The sequence below is a fragment of the Myotis daubentonii genome, chromosome 4 (genome assembly GCF_963259705.1).
Source record: "Myotis daubentonii chromosome 4, mMyoDau2.1, whole genome shotgun sequence".
Classification (NCBI taxonomy): domain Eukaryota; kingdom Metazoa; phylum Chordata; class Mammalia; order Chiroptera; family Vespertilionidae; genus Myotis; species Myotis daubentonii.
In genome coordinates this window covers 113,501,545-113,515,395 of record NC_081843.1, presented here as the reverse complement: position 1 = coordinate 113,515,395, position 13,851 = coordinate 113,501,545, and the positions used below count along the sequence as shown (strand labels likewise).

General features: G+C 49.5%; 1 protein-coding gene across 4 annotated transcripts in view; it reads right to left on the bottom strand.

Annotated features, from left to right (window-relative positions):
- Window positions 1-2,397: 2,397 nt before the first annotated feature.
- PARP8 (poly(ADP-ribose) polymerase family member 8) overlaps window positions 2,398-13,851 on the bottom strand; it is a 141,557-nt gene continuing 130,103 nt past the window's right edge. For 3 of the 4 annotated variants that reach the window (XM_059695003.1, XM_059695001.1, XM_059695000.1), the window contains 4 exons: window positions 13,515-13,588; window positions 10,635-10,704; window positions 9,560-9,644; window positions 2,398-2,775 (listed from right to left, as the gene is read on the bottom strand). In XM_059695003.1, the coding sequence (XP_059550986.1) occupies window positions 2,673-2,775; window positions 9,560-9,644; window positions 10,635-10,704; window positions 13,515-13,588 (332 nt within the window). In that variant the 3' untranslated portion in view covers window positions 2,398-2,672. The remainder of the gene's footprint in view (window positions 2,776-9,559; window positions 9,645-10,634; window positions 10,705-13,514; window positions 13,589-13,851) is intronic. The other variant, XM_059695002.1, reaches the window with a different exon arrangement.

The following is a 13,851-nucleotide window of genomic DNA, read 5'->3' as shown; positions in this document are numbered from 1 at the left end:
ACCACAGTGTGTCCTATAGTAATAATATATTATTGCTTTTTCTCTTCCCCAATGTTCAATTACTCTCTTTTTTAATACACTGAGTGATAAAAGAGGACAAATTATTCATACTGAAATGTTTACAAAATCAGTAATGGCAGAAAAAAAGGAGAACTAATAAATGAGGTTCCTCTTCCCCTACTGCAAGAATGAAAATAAATGATTACCTTTGCCCAGTGGGTTCATATTAAGTGGTAATGGCTACACAATTAATAGACTATTACAAAGCAGCAGTGAACAGACTTCCAATAATCATGAAAATACAATACAATATCATGTTTGGAATCATCAAATAAGTCAATAGATAGTGTCTTAAGGGGGTGACTGAATCAAGGCAAGATAACAATAATGTTTAAACTTCTACATTTTAGTGACCTGCTTGGATTTTGGAAGCATGGTATTCATTTACTCATGGTATTTCTTAAAATTAGATTCTTTAGAAATCAAGGTAAGCATCAGGATCCTGCAGCATACTTTATCATCATAAAAGATGCCTATTGTCTATGATAACGTTAGGCATTAAAAGGATCAAACATTTTCCTTGCTCTGAGAGGTGAACCTACTTTCATTCTTAAGTTGGCAGAAGTGTGTATGATGCTAGCTTTTTCTCTCCTCCCAAAGTCCTTGAAGCTACGCTTGCAGGTCAGATCCTAACACTACACACCTTCCAGGTCACTCAGGTGTTCAGTAAGCCCATACTGGGTTAGGTCAGTGGCTTCAGCCATGCGTGGAGGCGCTGTAGAGTTTTGGGAGGTGCCTCAGTGGTCCCAGTGGCCAAACAGTGGGGCTCCAGGACCTCAATTTCCAGATCCTGCTATTACACCTTCATATTTATGTCAGATAGAAAATGTCCCATAAAAATAATTTGGAAAAAAATAATCTTGTTGCTTAAAAATGTTTTTTAAAACACAGTCCAAGGGACTTGGGAGACTTAAGCAAGGATTCCCCTAGCCCTGGCTGAGTCCTCCAGCGTCTGCTCGCAGGACTAAACAAGATGCCGCCCCTGGGCCCTTGAATGCCAACAGGCTCGCTCTGGGTTCAACACAGATCAAGGTCTTAAGTGGATGGTGTCCCAAGGATTAATAGCCCGGCCACGTCACGTCTCTTTTTGTAGAAATCAGTTAGTTACAATATAAGAAAACAAAAGCTCCACACAGACTTCCTCAGCAGCACCCCTTAACAATATGGAGGGCCTCTTCTTCCTCCCCTTCTATGCCAGAGGAAGCAAGCACAGAAGTTGTAACATTATACCTGCAAATGACGCTACGTGCTTATTTTTTTCCTAAGTAAATTAGAATCAGATATGAGCCTTGATTCAGGGTTTGAACAGAGTGGCAGACACGATAATTAAACTGCTCTCGTGAATGGCCTAGTCCCAAGACATCGCACGGGAAAATGAAACACTGGCCACGACAACCTGTAATGACTGAGAAAAACGTTAGGACCCAAAGAAACCAGACATGCTGTCGGCGGTCACGTGACCAGTGGCAGGAGGATGGGAGCTGGTGTTATTGTTCCCTATAAACTTATTTTGTGTTCTTTTAATATAAAAGAAACTTCAAAGCTTATCTTCTTTCTCAATATGAAAAAAAATATGCAGAGGTATTAGATGAAAAAATACAAAAATGCTGGTGTGGTCTAAATAAATTTTAAAAATGTTCCACTGTAGGAAATAAAAAATAGGTACTGTCTGTTATAATTCTGAGACCTTTTGTTGAATACACGTGATCATTTCAATGTAGATTTAGTCCACCAGGGGTGTCTATGTTTCCAAATTAAGACTTTTACATAATATTATTAATGAGTTGAATTTTAACCGAAGAAAACATTCTTTAAACAAATAGAGAAATTGTTAGCAAATACTGTCAGTGAATGAACAACGGTAAATTTGGCTCATATCTTGGTTTCTGTCCGGATTTACTGCTTATGGAATATTATTTATTGTCACTGAATGGGAGAATTGTGGAGCTACACCACCTGCTGTCACAATACACATGTGCATATATACACACACATGTGCACAGTCACACATTCTGATGCATGATCTATAGATATGTATATTACAAACTTTTGGGCAAAGCATTGCATCTAAGACTAACTGCTTTCGTATAAGGAAAAATAACAGGAGAATAGGAAACGTCCCTCCTCAAAATAGTTGAATGTTCATACCACTAAGTATATATATAGATATATATATAGCACGTCAGAATGTGCGAACATTTTACTTATTGCAAAGTATCTTAGAGATTTAGACATCATTATAAAACGTTCTCAATGCGATTTTGGTAACCTAAAGTGTTGGTATATAATACCAAACTTCCAATTAAAGAGTTTAATATAAAAATATCAGCACAAAACTGCTTTTTCAATCTGTTTATTGTGTGAGCAACCCAAACTTCAGTTTAAGTGCTGCTGTAAGTTTATTCCTAGATTCCATAACCCTACAATTGATAAATTTCATACCGTTTTAGGTATTTAATGAGATACTTAGAAATACTAAGAAAAAAATCAGTATTCAAAGGATTAATTTTGTTTATAATAACAATAAATTATTTCATCATCTTCTTCAGTTCAAAATCCAGCTTTGAACCCGAGGAAGGCTTTCAGGACCCCGTTAACGAATCGGTGGTCCTTCAACCGGTCGCGGTCTGGTTACCGATTACGCGAAGGATCTCCTTGTGGATGCCTCCTTCTTGCGTGTTAATATTTGCATCTCCCACTTGGCCATCTTCATAGCTAAGGCACAAAGCAGAAACATGAAACGTGAACAAAGGGGAAACGTTCCAGGAAATTCAGAAAGCATTTCCAACAGCCGAGAAAGGCTGTGTGCTACCGAGAAGACAGCCCAGGGTTAGCAACAGCGAAAGACAGTGAGTTCTCGGCTGTATTCTAATGATGCCTGTGCACCGGGAACCACAGAGGAGCTTGCGCTACTCAACACCGATGATGCCTCGCCCTTGCCCCTTCCTTCCTGTGATGTTTTAACTTCAATCCCCCACAAAGCCCGCCTGAGCTGCAGGGAGCTCTCTGAGCAGACATCCCCACAGCGGTTCATGCAGCCCGGGTCAAGTTCATGCTCCTCAGACCCTGGCTTCTCCGCTTCGCTCACTTCCTCACCAGTGGCCCTAAGAAACCGCCTCATTGCGGCCGTGCGCGCCAAGCCCACCTCTAATTACTCCTCCGCGGTGACCAGTGAAGCACTTCGTCTTATCACCGGCGGGTGCCTGGGTCTGAGATAACAGACTCTCATTTATGCGCTCCTTCCCATAAGAACGCACGTGCGCGCTAAGCACTAAGCTTAGCCAAGCAACCGCAGTGACAGTGCCGGCTGAAAGACAGCAATTACCGAGGCCTTTAGAAAGACATAATGACATCCTAGATGATCATTCATCTCCTCACATAAACTTACTGGGGCAATAACAATTTCCCAAGAATGACTTTTTAAACTTCCACGATAATATTCAGAGCAGAATAGGCACTGCATTAATTTTACTTCATGGGAATGACTTCAAGACGGAAGCTGTAGAGAAGCGCTAAGTGCTTCCCAACAGATAACCAGGTAGGCCCGGTCTCAGAGATTCATGTCATTCCCTCGCCACACACAAATCCCCCCGAAACAGCACAACACAGGGAAATGAAGCAGATGACCCAGCAATGGGAACTCGGGGCCCCCTAACCCACTGCTCCAGCACCCAGGGCAGCCATCGGTGTCCGGTTCAAACTCCCAAGCACTGACTCAAGGGTGCCCGCCAACACTGCTAATGGTGACCACACAACTGTGTGCACACACATATATGTAGGAATATATATATATGTAAATACAGGACCCTCCATGCTGAAATACGACTGCAAGGAAAAGAATGGCATATGTGGTATACAGCCAGTTACAAATACTTCCTCAGATCCAGCAGTGCGTTCCCTGGGAAGAATGTGTGAAGGGAGATGCTTTAGAGGTGTGGAAATCTCGTCAGGTGCTCTGTGGAAGAATAGGTAAAGATGCATATTCAGCTGGGCAGAAAGTCTGTCATCCTGGTTTCTGAATAAATCCTGGCTCCCCATTGGGCTGCAGGTCAGCTAAGCACCCAGAAATCTGAGCCCAGGCCGGGGAGCGACCTGCCCACTGGAGACAATGCGGTTTGACCAAGCCAGCCTGGCCAGAGCCACCAGGACTCAGACTATGGAAAACAGCGGAGAATGACGGAAAGGGAACAAACCAGACGCCAGGAAGACACGGTCTGTGAGAGAAGTGGGAACAGGGGAAGGTCTGAGAACTGTTTTGGTTCTTCTTCTTCTTTCTTTTTAATATGTTTTTACTGGTTTTTAGAGAGAGAGAGGAAAGGAAAGGAAAGCTCAGACATGTGATGACTGGTGGCACTAAGGCACTGACTTCAAGGGAGAGAGAGAGAAACATCCATGGGAGAGAAATGCCAACACTGACTGGCTGCCTCGTGCCCGCCCCCTACTAGGGATCGAGCCTGCAACCTGGGTATGTGCCCTGATTGGGAATCAAACCGTGACCTCCTAGTTCATAGGCCCACGTGCGACCCCTGAGCCATACCAACTAGGATGCTTTGGTCCTTGATGGCTTCCCGATGTCAAATACCAGCCCACTTGCATCTCTACTGTGAATTCCTTAATATGCACACATCTGTCCTAGTTCCATGGTGCTTTGGGTACAGTCAGCACACCTACTGTGTCCTCCCTGCTTTGGACGCCATATTGAAAAAGGTACCGAGTATCCATACGACCATCTGCGCTCCCTCTAGATCAGCAGATCTCAACCTGTGGGCCGCGACCCCTTTGGGGGTGGAACAACCCTTTCACAGGGGTCGCCTAAGACCATCGGAAAACACATACATAATCACTTACTGTTTTTGTGATTCATCACTATGCTTTAATTATGTTCAATTTGTAACAATGAAAATACATCCTGCATATCAGATATTTACATGACGATTCATAACAGTAGCAAAATTAGTTATGAAGTAGCAACGGAAATAATTTTATGGTTGGGGGTCAGCACAACACGAGGAACTGTATTAAAGGGATGCGGCATTAGGAAGGTTGAGAACCACTGTTCTAGATGAAAGCTAGCCTTTGGTTAAGATTTGTCTGTCATATAAACCTGTTCCCTTTTCCCACCATCCACTGCAGTCGCTTATCTAACCCTCACCTCTACTGATAGGCACTGACACCTCACACCGGCTGCCCATGCCGCCTCGGGGATGAATTCAGGAGGTTTTATCTGCTATAGGCTCCAGTCTGCAGGAGGTGATATTGCTCGTTTTGTTTATATTTTTAATTTTATTTTTCAGTTGACATTCAATATTATTTTCTATTGGTTTCAGGAGTGCAGCATAGGGTTAGACCAGCTGTCCGGCCCGTTTGAAATGAATAAAACTAAAAAAAAAAAAAAAAAAAAAAGACCGTACCCTTTTATGTAATGATGTTTACTTTGAATTTATATTAGTTCACACAAACACTCCATGCTTTTGTTCCGGCCCTCCGGTCCAGTTTAAGAACCCATTGTGGCCCTCGAGTCAAAAAGTTTGCCCACCCCTGGGTCAGACAGTCATGTACTTTACAAAGCCCCCCCCCAGTACCTGCCTGGCCCCATACGCTGTGATTCCGATAGATGGACGGTATTCCCTGTGCTGCACTTTCCGCCTACACGGAGCACAGGGGGAGGGAGAGCGGAGAGCAGAGCGAGGTTGAGATGGAAAGAATTAAGAAAAATGCCCACGTTCCGGCTGTCAGTGAAGCATGAAGGAAGCCCAACAGCTCAAGCGTGAAACTGGCCCAAAGCAGTCAGCGCCTGAAGCTCTGAAGCACACACACACACACACACACCCAGAATGCACTGAAGGGCAAACGACGGCCCCCGCCTTGGTGGACTGGCAGAGCCAGACACGCGGTTATGGTGGCACCGGGCACCGGCCTCAAGGCAGACTCAGCCCTGGGTGGCTATTCCTTCTCACTGCAGACAAATACTGGGTTGCTCATGGGAAGTTCAAGTCCAGAAAGCAACACCGTTTTAAAAAGAAACAGAGCAAGATCTCCACAGGGAAGTGAGACACTGACTGGGGTTTTATGAAGAAGGAAAATGAAAGCATCTAAAAGGAAACAGAAACGGCGCATGTTCCCAGGCGTATAAAAAGATTACGAACATTTTAATTGGAAAATCAACCAATTTGCTTCAAAAGCCAGGAGAGAGAAAATAAGGCGCCAGATGGAACGGATGTGTTGGGAACTCCCTGGGGAATGAGAGGAAATCTCGCGGACAGAGACTTTTGAATGTTCCGACAACCTTTATTGTCGACCCGGTGTCGCAGCTGTCACAGCCTCAGGTGGCACAGGTCACTCGTCTGTCCCCTAAATCTGGAACCCAGAACGATAGCACTCTTTTCCACCAGCTACAGGAGGACACTCACTGTGAACGGACGGATGGCCCGCTCTCGCCAAGTCCCCGCGAGGAACCCGATGTGTCCGCCCTCTCCATTAAGTTACAACATGGGTCTGTGCTCATTGCACCCACTCCCTAGCATTCAGTGTTTCTGCACAAGACAACGGGAGGGTCCCAAGTAGGAACATAATTTGCATTTTACTAGGGGAGATAATAGTCATGCACACGACTTTAGGACAAGGAGCCCGGGAGGTGCAAAGACAGGGCATGCAGAACTGGGGGTGAAGACCGAGATCTCGTCTGAGGGGAGCGTCTGGAGAGGCCCAGGGGGACCACCATGTGGTCAAGACTTGGGAGACTGGCTGCAGGCCGGGCTGGTGAGAAGGCCAGTCACCTGGACAGACTGAGAGTGGAGACAGTCGTGGGAAGAGAACTCCAGGCTGCTGGATAATCATTCTACTCCAGCGGTGGCCTGTAGGGTAAGTGAAGTGAGTCAACGGGCTCTACGTTGCAGAAGGCCACGTTTGTAAAATAACTGGCAGCCTGACTGAGCAAGGAATCATCGAAAGTCCGCTTTCGGAGAAGTCATCTATGATAATAAAAGCGTAATATGCTAATTCGACCAGACAGTTGAACAACCTTCCAGACAACCTTCTGGACGAAGCTGGGGGCTGCGAGGGCGGAGCCCCTGGCATGAATTTCGTGCATCGGGCCTCTAGTGTGATATGAACAGCATGATCTTAAAATTGTTTCTGCACAGAAATGCAGGCTACACACCAAAGAAGAACTGTGAGTGGGGACGTTGTGGGTGATTTTTCTCCTCTTCTGCTCACCGCTGGTTTGGTTTCTGTAGATGAAACAGGTATCCCGGGTGTGATAACGGTAATGTACGGAACGGATTAGGAGCAGCGAGGAGATCAGAGAGCGGAGAATAACTGGTATTTGTTGGTGTGCCCCAGGGGGAGAGAGTGACCTGTCCCTGGAAACAAAGGTACTGACGGGAGAAAACAGAAAAGATGAACTTGGGAGCAAGGACACAGACATGGAAGCTGCAGCTCAGGCTCCAGGTCTCTGATGTGTGGAATCACTGCACAGGTTGGGGAGCAGGGACGTGATCAGGGGACTTAGCAGTCATAGGCTCCCCTCTGTACACGCTGACTTAAAGGCGTTCGCAGACTTTCTGAGGGGGAACACTCAGCAAGCAGTTATAATGGGGCGTTTCACTCGTTCCTCTATCTGCCAAGCAGTGTTAGGCACACAAACCCCAACCCGACCTCAGGAGTACAGAGTCACGAAGAAGACCACACGGGTAAGAAAGGCCCACAGAGAGCCGTGCCCAGGGCATTCCACAGTGACCGGAAGCCGCAGCGCCAGGGAGCCAGGGAGGCTTCTGGAAGGAGGAACAACAGGCACTAGGATCTCAGCGAGGAGCAGGGATCAGCCCTGGCAGGTGGGTGCACTCCGTGCGCCGGCTGGAGGGGTCTGGAGGACGGGTCTCTGACAGTGATAACAGTCAGGATGGTTCAGAGAGAAGAAAGGAACGATGTGTAATGAGAGCCTTTCCGCAGAGACCTGCCTGGGCACACTGTCCTCACAGTAACCTCAAGGCTGCACACACACACGGAGGCTGCAGACCCACAGAGGCTGCACACACACACACACACACACACACACACACACACACAGAGGCTGCAGGCAACACGGCACCGCCACTCCCTTGCATCCTGCCCCGGAGTCTCCCTGTGACTCTGTCCAATGCTCCCTTGCCCTCTAGTTCCTGGGGTGTGACCACGGCAGAGACATGGGCAGGAGGGTGAGGTCCAGGTCCCTCAGTTCCACCCCTAGGGCACCCTGGCTGCCTCGTCCCTCAACCGGAGGCCATGGCTCCTGACGAAGCCACTGAGGCCTCGCGCCAGGGCCTGCTCCCTGCTTCCCGGCCTTGTCCCTGGCGCAGGGTGCACCATCTGGTGACTCCACGGGACGCGCGGGACGCCGGCACCAGCACCGGTAAGGAGCCCACTTACAGGGACAGAAACACTCTCACTCTCACGGGCCCGGCTCCTGCGGGAAGCCGCCGACAGTGTGTCCCGCTGGGTCACTGAGGCGCCCACTGCACCTGCCGCCGGAGCTCAAGGGGCCCTGTGGCCACCGGCACCGCTCCTGCCCGCGGCCTGGACATGCCGTCTGGCCAGCGCGGCTCTTCCCTCGCGCTCACGCCGCCTCGCCACTAACAGGGACACCTGGAGACGTGTGTGTCTCGGATGTGTAACTGAGGAGTCAGCAGGCGTCACACAGGCCACACAGCTCCAGAGCACGTGACCCTGCATCGTAAGGGACTCGGCGCTCACGCCGCCCGCAGGAGAGCGGCAGCCGTGCCACCCGGTGCCAGCCCGCCGACGGGCTGCGGACGGCAGGCCGGGCACAGGGCTGTGCTCTCCTGACGCCGTCTCGGTGCAGCCACTTGGACCCGGCTCTGGAGGAACAAGCCAGTGCCTCTCCCAGCTTCTTTCTCAACAACCACAGACACGTCCACCGGGGATGCCCTCCCTCCCCGAGCCCTCACCGGACGGACAGGGACGAGGAGAAGGTGTGTGTATGTGTTGGGGGGCCAATCAGCAGCTCCAGCTCGCTCATGTTTACTCGGGGGTGAAAAGGAGCGCTGCTATATGCCAGCTCAGCTCTTAGGAAAACTACCACACTGTGCCCAGGCGGCAACTGTATTCTGGGGGATGTAAGCCAGCTTTTTATAGTTTTCATTCCACATTCTCCTATTTGTAAGTACATAGAGATAAAGAATGCATATGTCCGTGTATGTGCCTGTATATAGCTACACATGGCATCTGTGTATATGTATATATAGCCACATATACATATACACATGTATACACATGTACACATACATAAACACAGACAGGTGGCTAAAAAGGTATTTTTCTTCAATTCTCCCAGGTTAATAGCATTTAAATATCACTGTTTTCTTACAGTTTATTAAAATAAAACAGAAACACGAAGTTGATAGAGATGACGTGTGTCACACACTGGTGGCGGGGTCTGACAGCAGTCACCGCGCCCTCCCCGATGGAGGACGGCGACACAGGTGGGCGCCGTGACACTTACACGAAGAAGAACCGGGTGCAGACGTGCTCGGTGTTCGGGACGACCCAGATCTCTCCGTGTCTGTGCAGGTCCGGCGAGGTGATCACTGTTGGCGAAAAGTCACGTTAAAGAAGGATTTTATCCGAAGTTACGACATCCCTCCCCTGAGGAACCTCAACGCAAAAGTACGTGCAACATTAACCCATGAAAGACGGTTAACATCGTTAGTGATGGAGAAATGTAAACAAGAACTCTGAGAGGCCACTCCACACTACCAGGCGTTGGGTGACAGCGGGTGGGCCCTGGCTGGCGCGCCATCTGCAGGACGCAGGGCCTGGCTGCCTGGACTGTGCAGGCAGCGGCCAGGGTCGCAGAGAACCAGCAAGTGGCCCAAACCTATCCAACAGCTCCCGGCGGCCAAAACCCCCAACACAAGAGTGAGCTCTCACCCCCAGTCAGATTTTCCAACAAGAACAGAGAAAAGTAGATGGTCGTGCAAACTGCCTGCAGTCACTTTTCTGTCCCAAGTTCAGGACAAGAAGACAAGCTCAGTGCAGGAACAGAAAGGCCTAGCGGACTATCGCCTCAGTGCTCGGTCTGTCTTCACAATTGTTCATAATGTCACACATTCAAGGCCAACTAACGGAGAAGGCGGCACCTTCACACAGAGATAAGCGATCTGGGTCAGGCAGCTGTAGCTGCCATGCTGAGGTGCCCGCCGGGAATAACGCAGCACTGTCCGAATTCTGCCAACCCTGCTCCTTCCCTCTGACGCTTCCGACCTCTATGGTAGCCATGTTCCCTCTGTGTCCTTAGAGACGGCCCCGAGGAATAATGCTTTCGCTATCAGCTACGAGCATTCCGTTAACCCTCTGCGGTCCAATGTTATTTTTGGAATTCAAACAGTCTGGTCCAAATTAATTGACGGAATTGAATGTTGAACTTTTTAATGTTCTTATTGCTCGACATCGGTCCTGCTCCTCGCGCCTGGTCTGCTGAGTCAGCCTCGAGGTTGGACTGAAAAGGGTTAATACATTCCCATTCCTAAAGGCAGATACGACAGAGTGCTACAGGGCTCGCAAGAACCACAACTTACCTTCACATAAGGCTATGCATTTTAGGTTACGGCTTTGCAGGAACTGGGATTGCTGTCCTTTTTTCTGTGACTAAATTCCAAGAGAATTTAAAAATTAGAGCGAAAATGGGGCAGTCACTAAACTCAGTGATTAATTAAAAAACAATAGTCACTAAGAAAGCTCCCAAAAGGCCTCTCTAGACTAGCAGCAATGACCTTGCGCTCTTCCGAACGGCGGCTATATTTGCTATATCATTAAATATTGCACATAGTCACTATTAAAGCACTCTCCAAGTGAACAAGAAATGCTAAATTACACTTCAACAGCCTCACAGCAGAGCATTCAAACTTGTTTCCACTGGAAGCCTGGAATCTCTACTCCCTGGGGCATAAAATTAAAGTAGCAGGAGCCTCTCAAACATTAAACTCAGTTTTTCCCAGTCACCTAACTATGCAAAACCCATGTTTATAACCTCACTCAGCCACAGGGGTGCCAGGTTTGCCTCATGTGGAAGATCGGGGGTTTTGTTTTTAGATATTACATTAGCTATACTTTTTTAAAAAAAAATTAAGGTCACATTATTCATCCGATGGATTTCAATTTGTCCAGAATGCTTGTTTTCTTTGAAAAACAAGGGATTTGGCCCAAGCGGCAAGGCTCAGTGGTTGAGTGTCAACTTATGAACCAGAAGGTCATGGGTTCAATTCCCAGCCAGGGCACATGCTCAGCTTGAGGGCTTGATCCCCAGTGGGGGCGTACAGGAGGCAGCCAGTCAATGATTCTTTCTTGTCATCGATGTTTCTATCTCTCTCCCTCTCCCTTCCTCTCTGAAATCAATCTATCCTATCTAATAAAAGAGAAACATGGTAATTGGCGTACGACCGATACCCTTTTCATTGGCTAATCAGCGAGATATGCAAATTAACTGTCAGCCAAGATGGCGGCCGGCAGCCAGGCAGCTTGAAACTAACATGAGGCTTGGTTGCCTCAGTGACGGAGGAACCAACGTTCCCCGCCTGCCGCTGCAGGCCTCTGAGCGGGCAGTTTAAGAAACTCTGTAACAAATACGCCCAACTTCAGCCAGCAGATTGGCAACATTGTAAGCAAAGGCCAGAAACCTACTTTCAGCCTAGGCCTAAGAGCTGGAGCCAAGCCTCAAGCTAAAGCTGGCCCAGAATTAAAAAAAAAAAAAAAAAAAAAAAAAGGAAAAAAGGAGCGTTTGGGAGTTCAGTCACCCCCAGCCTGAAAACAGCCCTCAGCCCCTCACCCAGACTGGTCAGGCACCCCAGTGGGGACCCCCACCCTGATCCAGGACACCCTTCAGGGCAAACCAGCCAGCACCCACCCGTGCACCAGGCCTCTATCCTATATAGTAAAAGGGTAATATGCCTCCCGGCACCGGGATCAGCGTGACAGGGGGCGGCACCCAAACCCCCTGATCGCCCTGCGGCTCTGTGTGTGACAGGGGGCGGGGCCACAACCTCCCTATCCACCCTGCTCTGTGCCTGATAGGGGGGAGCTCCCCCCCCCACGGGCCCTGCTCTGTGTGTGACGGGGTAGAGCCATAACCTCCCCATCAGCCCTGCCCTGAGTGTGAGAGTGGCGGCGCCCCAACCCCCTGATCCGCCCTGCTCTGTGGGTGATAGAGGGCAGCACCCCAACCCCCTGATGGGCCCTGCTCTGTGCGTGACAGGGTACAGAGCCCCAACCCCCCGATGGGCCCTGCTCTGTGTGTGACAGGGGGTTGCTCCACAACCTCCCCATCGACCCTGCCTTGAGTGTGACAGGGGGCGGCGCCCCAACTCCCCAATCAGCCCTGCTCTGAGCCCGACCAGGGGCTGCACCTAGGGATTGGGCCTGCCCTCTGCCACCCGGGAGCAGGCCTAAGCCAGCAGGTCGTTATCTCCCGAGGGGTCCCAGACTGCTAGAGGGCACAGGCCAGGCTGAGGGACCCCCCCTCCCCCCCTGAGTGCACAAATTTTTGTGCACCGGGCCTCTAGTATATATATAAAAGCCTAAATGACTGGCCAGTAGCTATGATGCTCAATGACCACCAGGGGCAGACACTCAACGCACAGGCATGGAAACATGGAACAGACTGATGAGTCTCAGAGGGGAGGGGGTAACAGGGAGGGCAGGAAGAGATTAACCAAAGATCTTATTTGCATATTAGAGGCCTAGCACACAGATTCGTGCACTGATGAGGTCCCTCGGCCTGGCCTGCAGGGATCAGGCCGAAACTGGCTTTTCAACATCCTCTGAGGGGTCCTGGATTGCGAGAGGGCACAGGCCAGGCTGAGGGACCCCACTGGTGTACAAATCCATGCACCAGGCTTCTAGTAAAATTATATTTTAAATAAAAGAAACAAGAATCTGTACTTGCTCTGCTCTCTGCCTGGAGGTTTCCTCCCACAACCGAAAGCATGCGCCCCCTCCCCAACCCTCGGACCTTTAGTCAAACCCCCTGACCACCGCTTGCCACTCATCCTCGCTCCACCTCCCACACCACCACATTCAACCGCCCCTTCCCCGCTTCTCTCTGCAGGATTTGCCTTCCGCAGGCTCTCCACCTCAATGTATAGCGTTCACTTCTCCCCGCTCAGCAGAATGGAGGCTCAGAGAGGATGTGTCTATTTTTAATCCTCACGGTAGCCTAATGCCTTGGAGAGCCTCCAGCATCGCCAGAGGAGCTCGATACAGACTTGCTGAGTATTTATTGAATAAAGGCATTTGGGTTATTACATTTCAGGGTGAGTTTCGTTCCCTTGTGAGTAATGACCACTTAAAATAATTCTGCAGACTTAGAGAGCCCAAGCATTTCTGGGAACCCTGCCGGCACACGGGGCGGGGGGGGGGGGGGAGAGCACTCATCGGGCGCGGCCACGCAGGTTGCTAGACACCTGTGATGCATTGCTGCTTTTACTGCTGGATGCCGGCTCATCCTTGGCTGACACCTTCTGCTTCTTGTTCATCCCTGAAAACATCAGCAAGACAATCATTTAGGAGCAAAGCTGCACGACACAGCTCAAAACGCACTCTGTCCACACGGCAGTTCCACTGCAGCAAAGGCTGGGTCGCCTGAGGCCACTGGCAGGGACAGCGGCTGTGTCCTCGGTACCCGGGGTGGAGGGTCGGGGGTCAGAGGCCCTGGTGGAGGTAGGAGGCAGACAGGCGTGCGTTTTTCTTTGCATTGGACCAGGAACGGGAAATTCTCTCGCACACATTGGAGACAGTAAG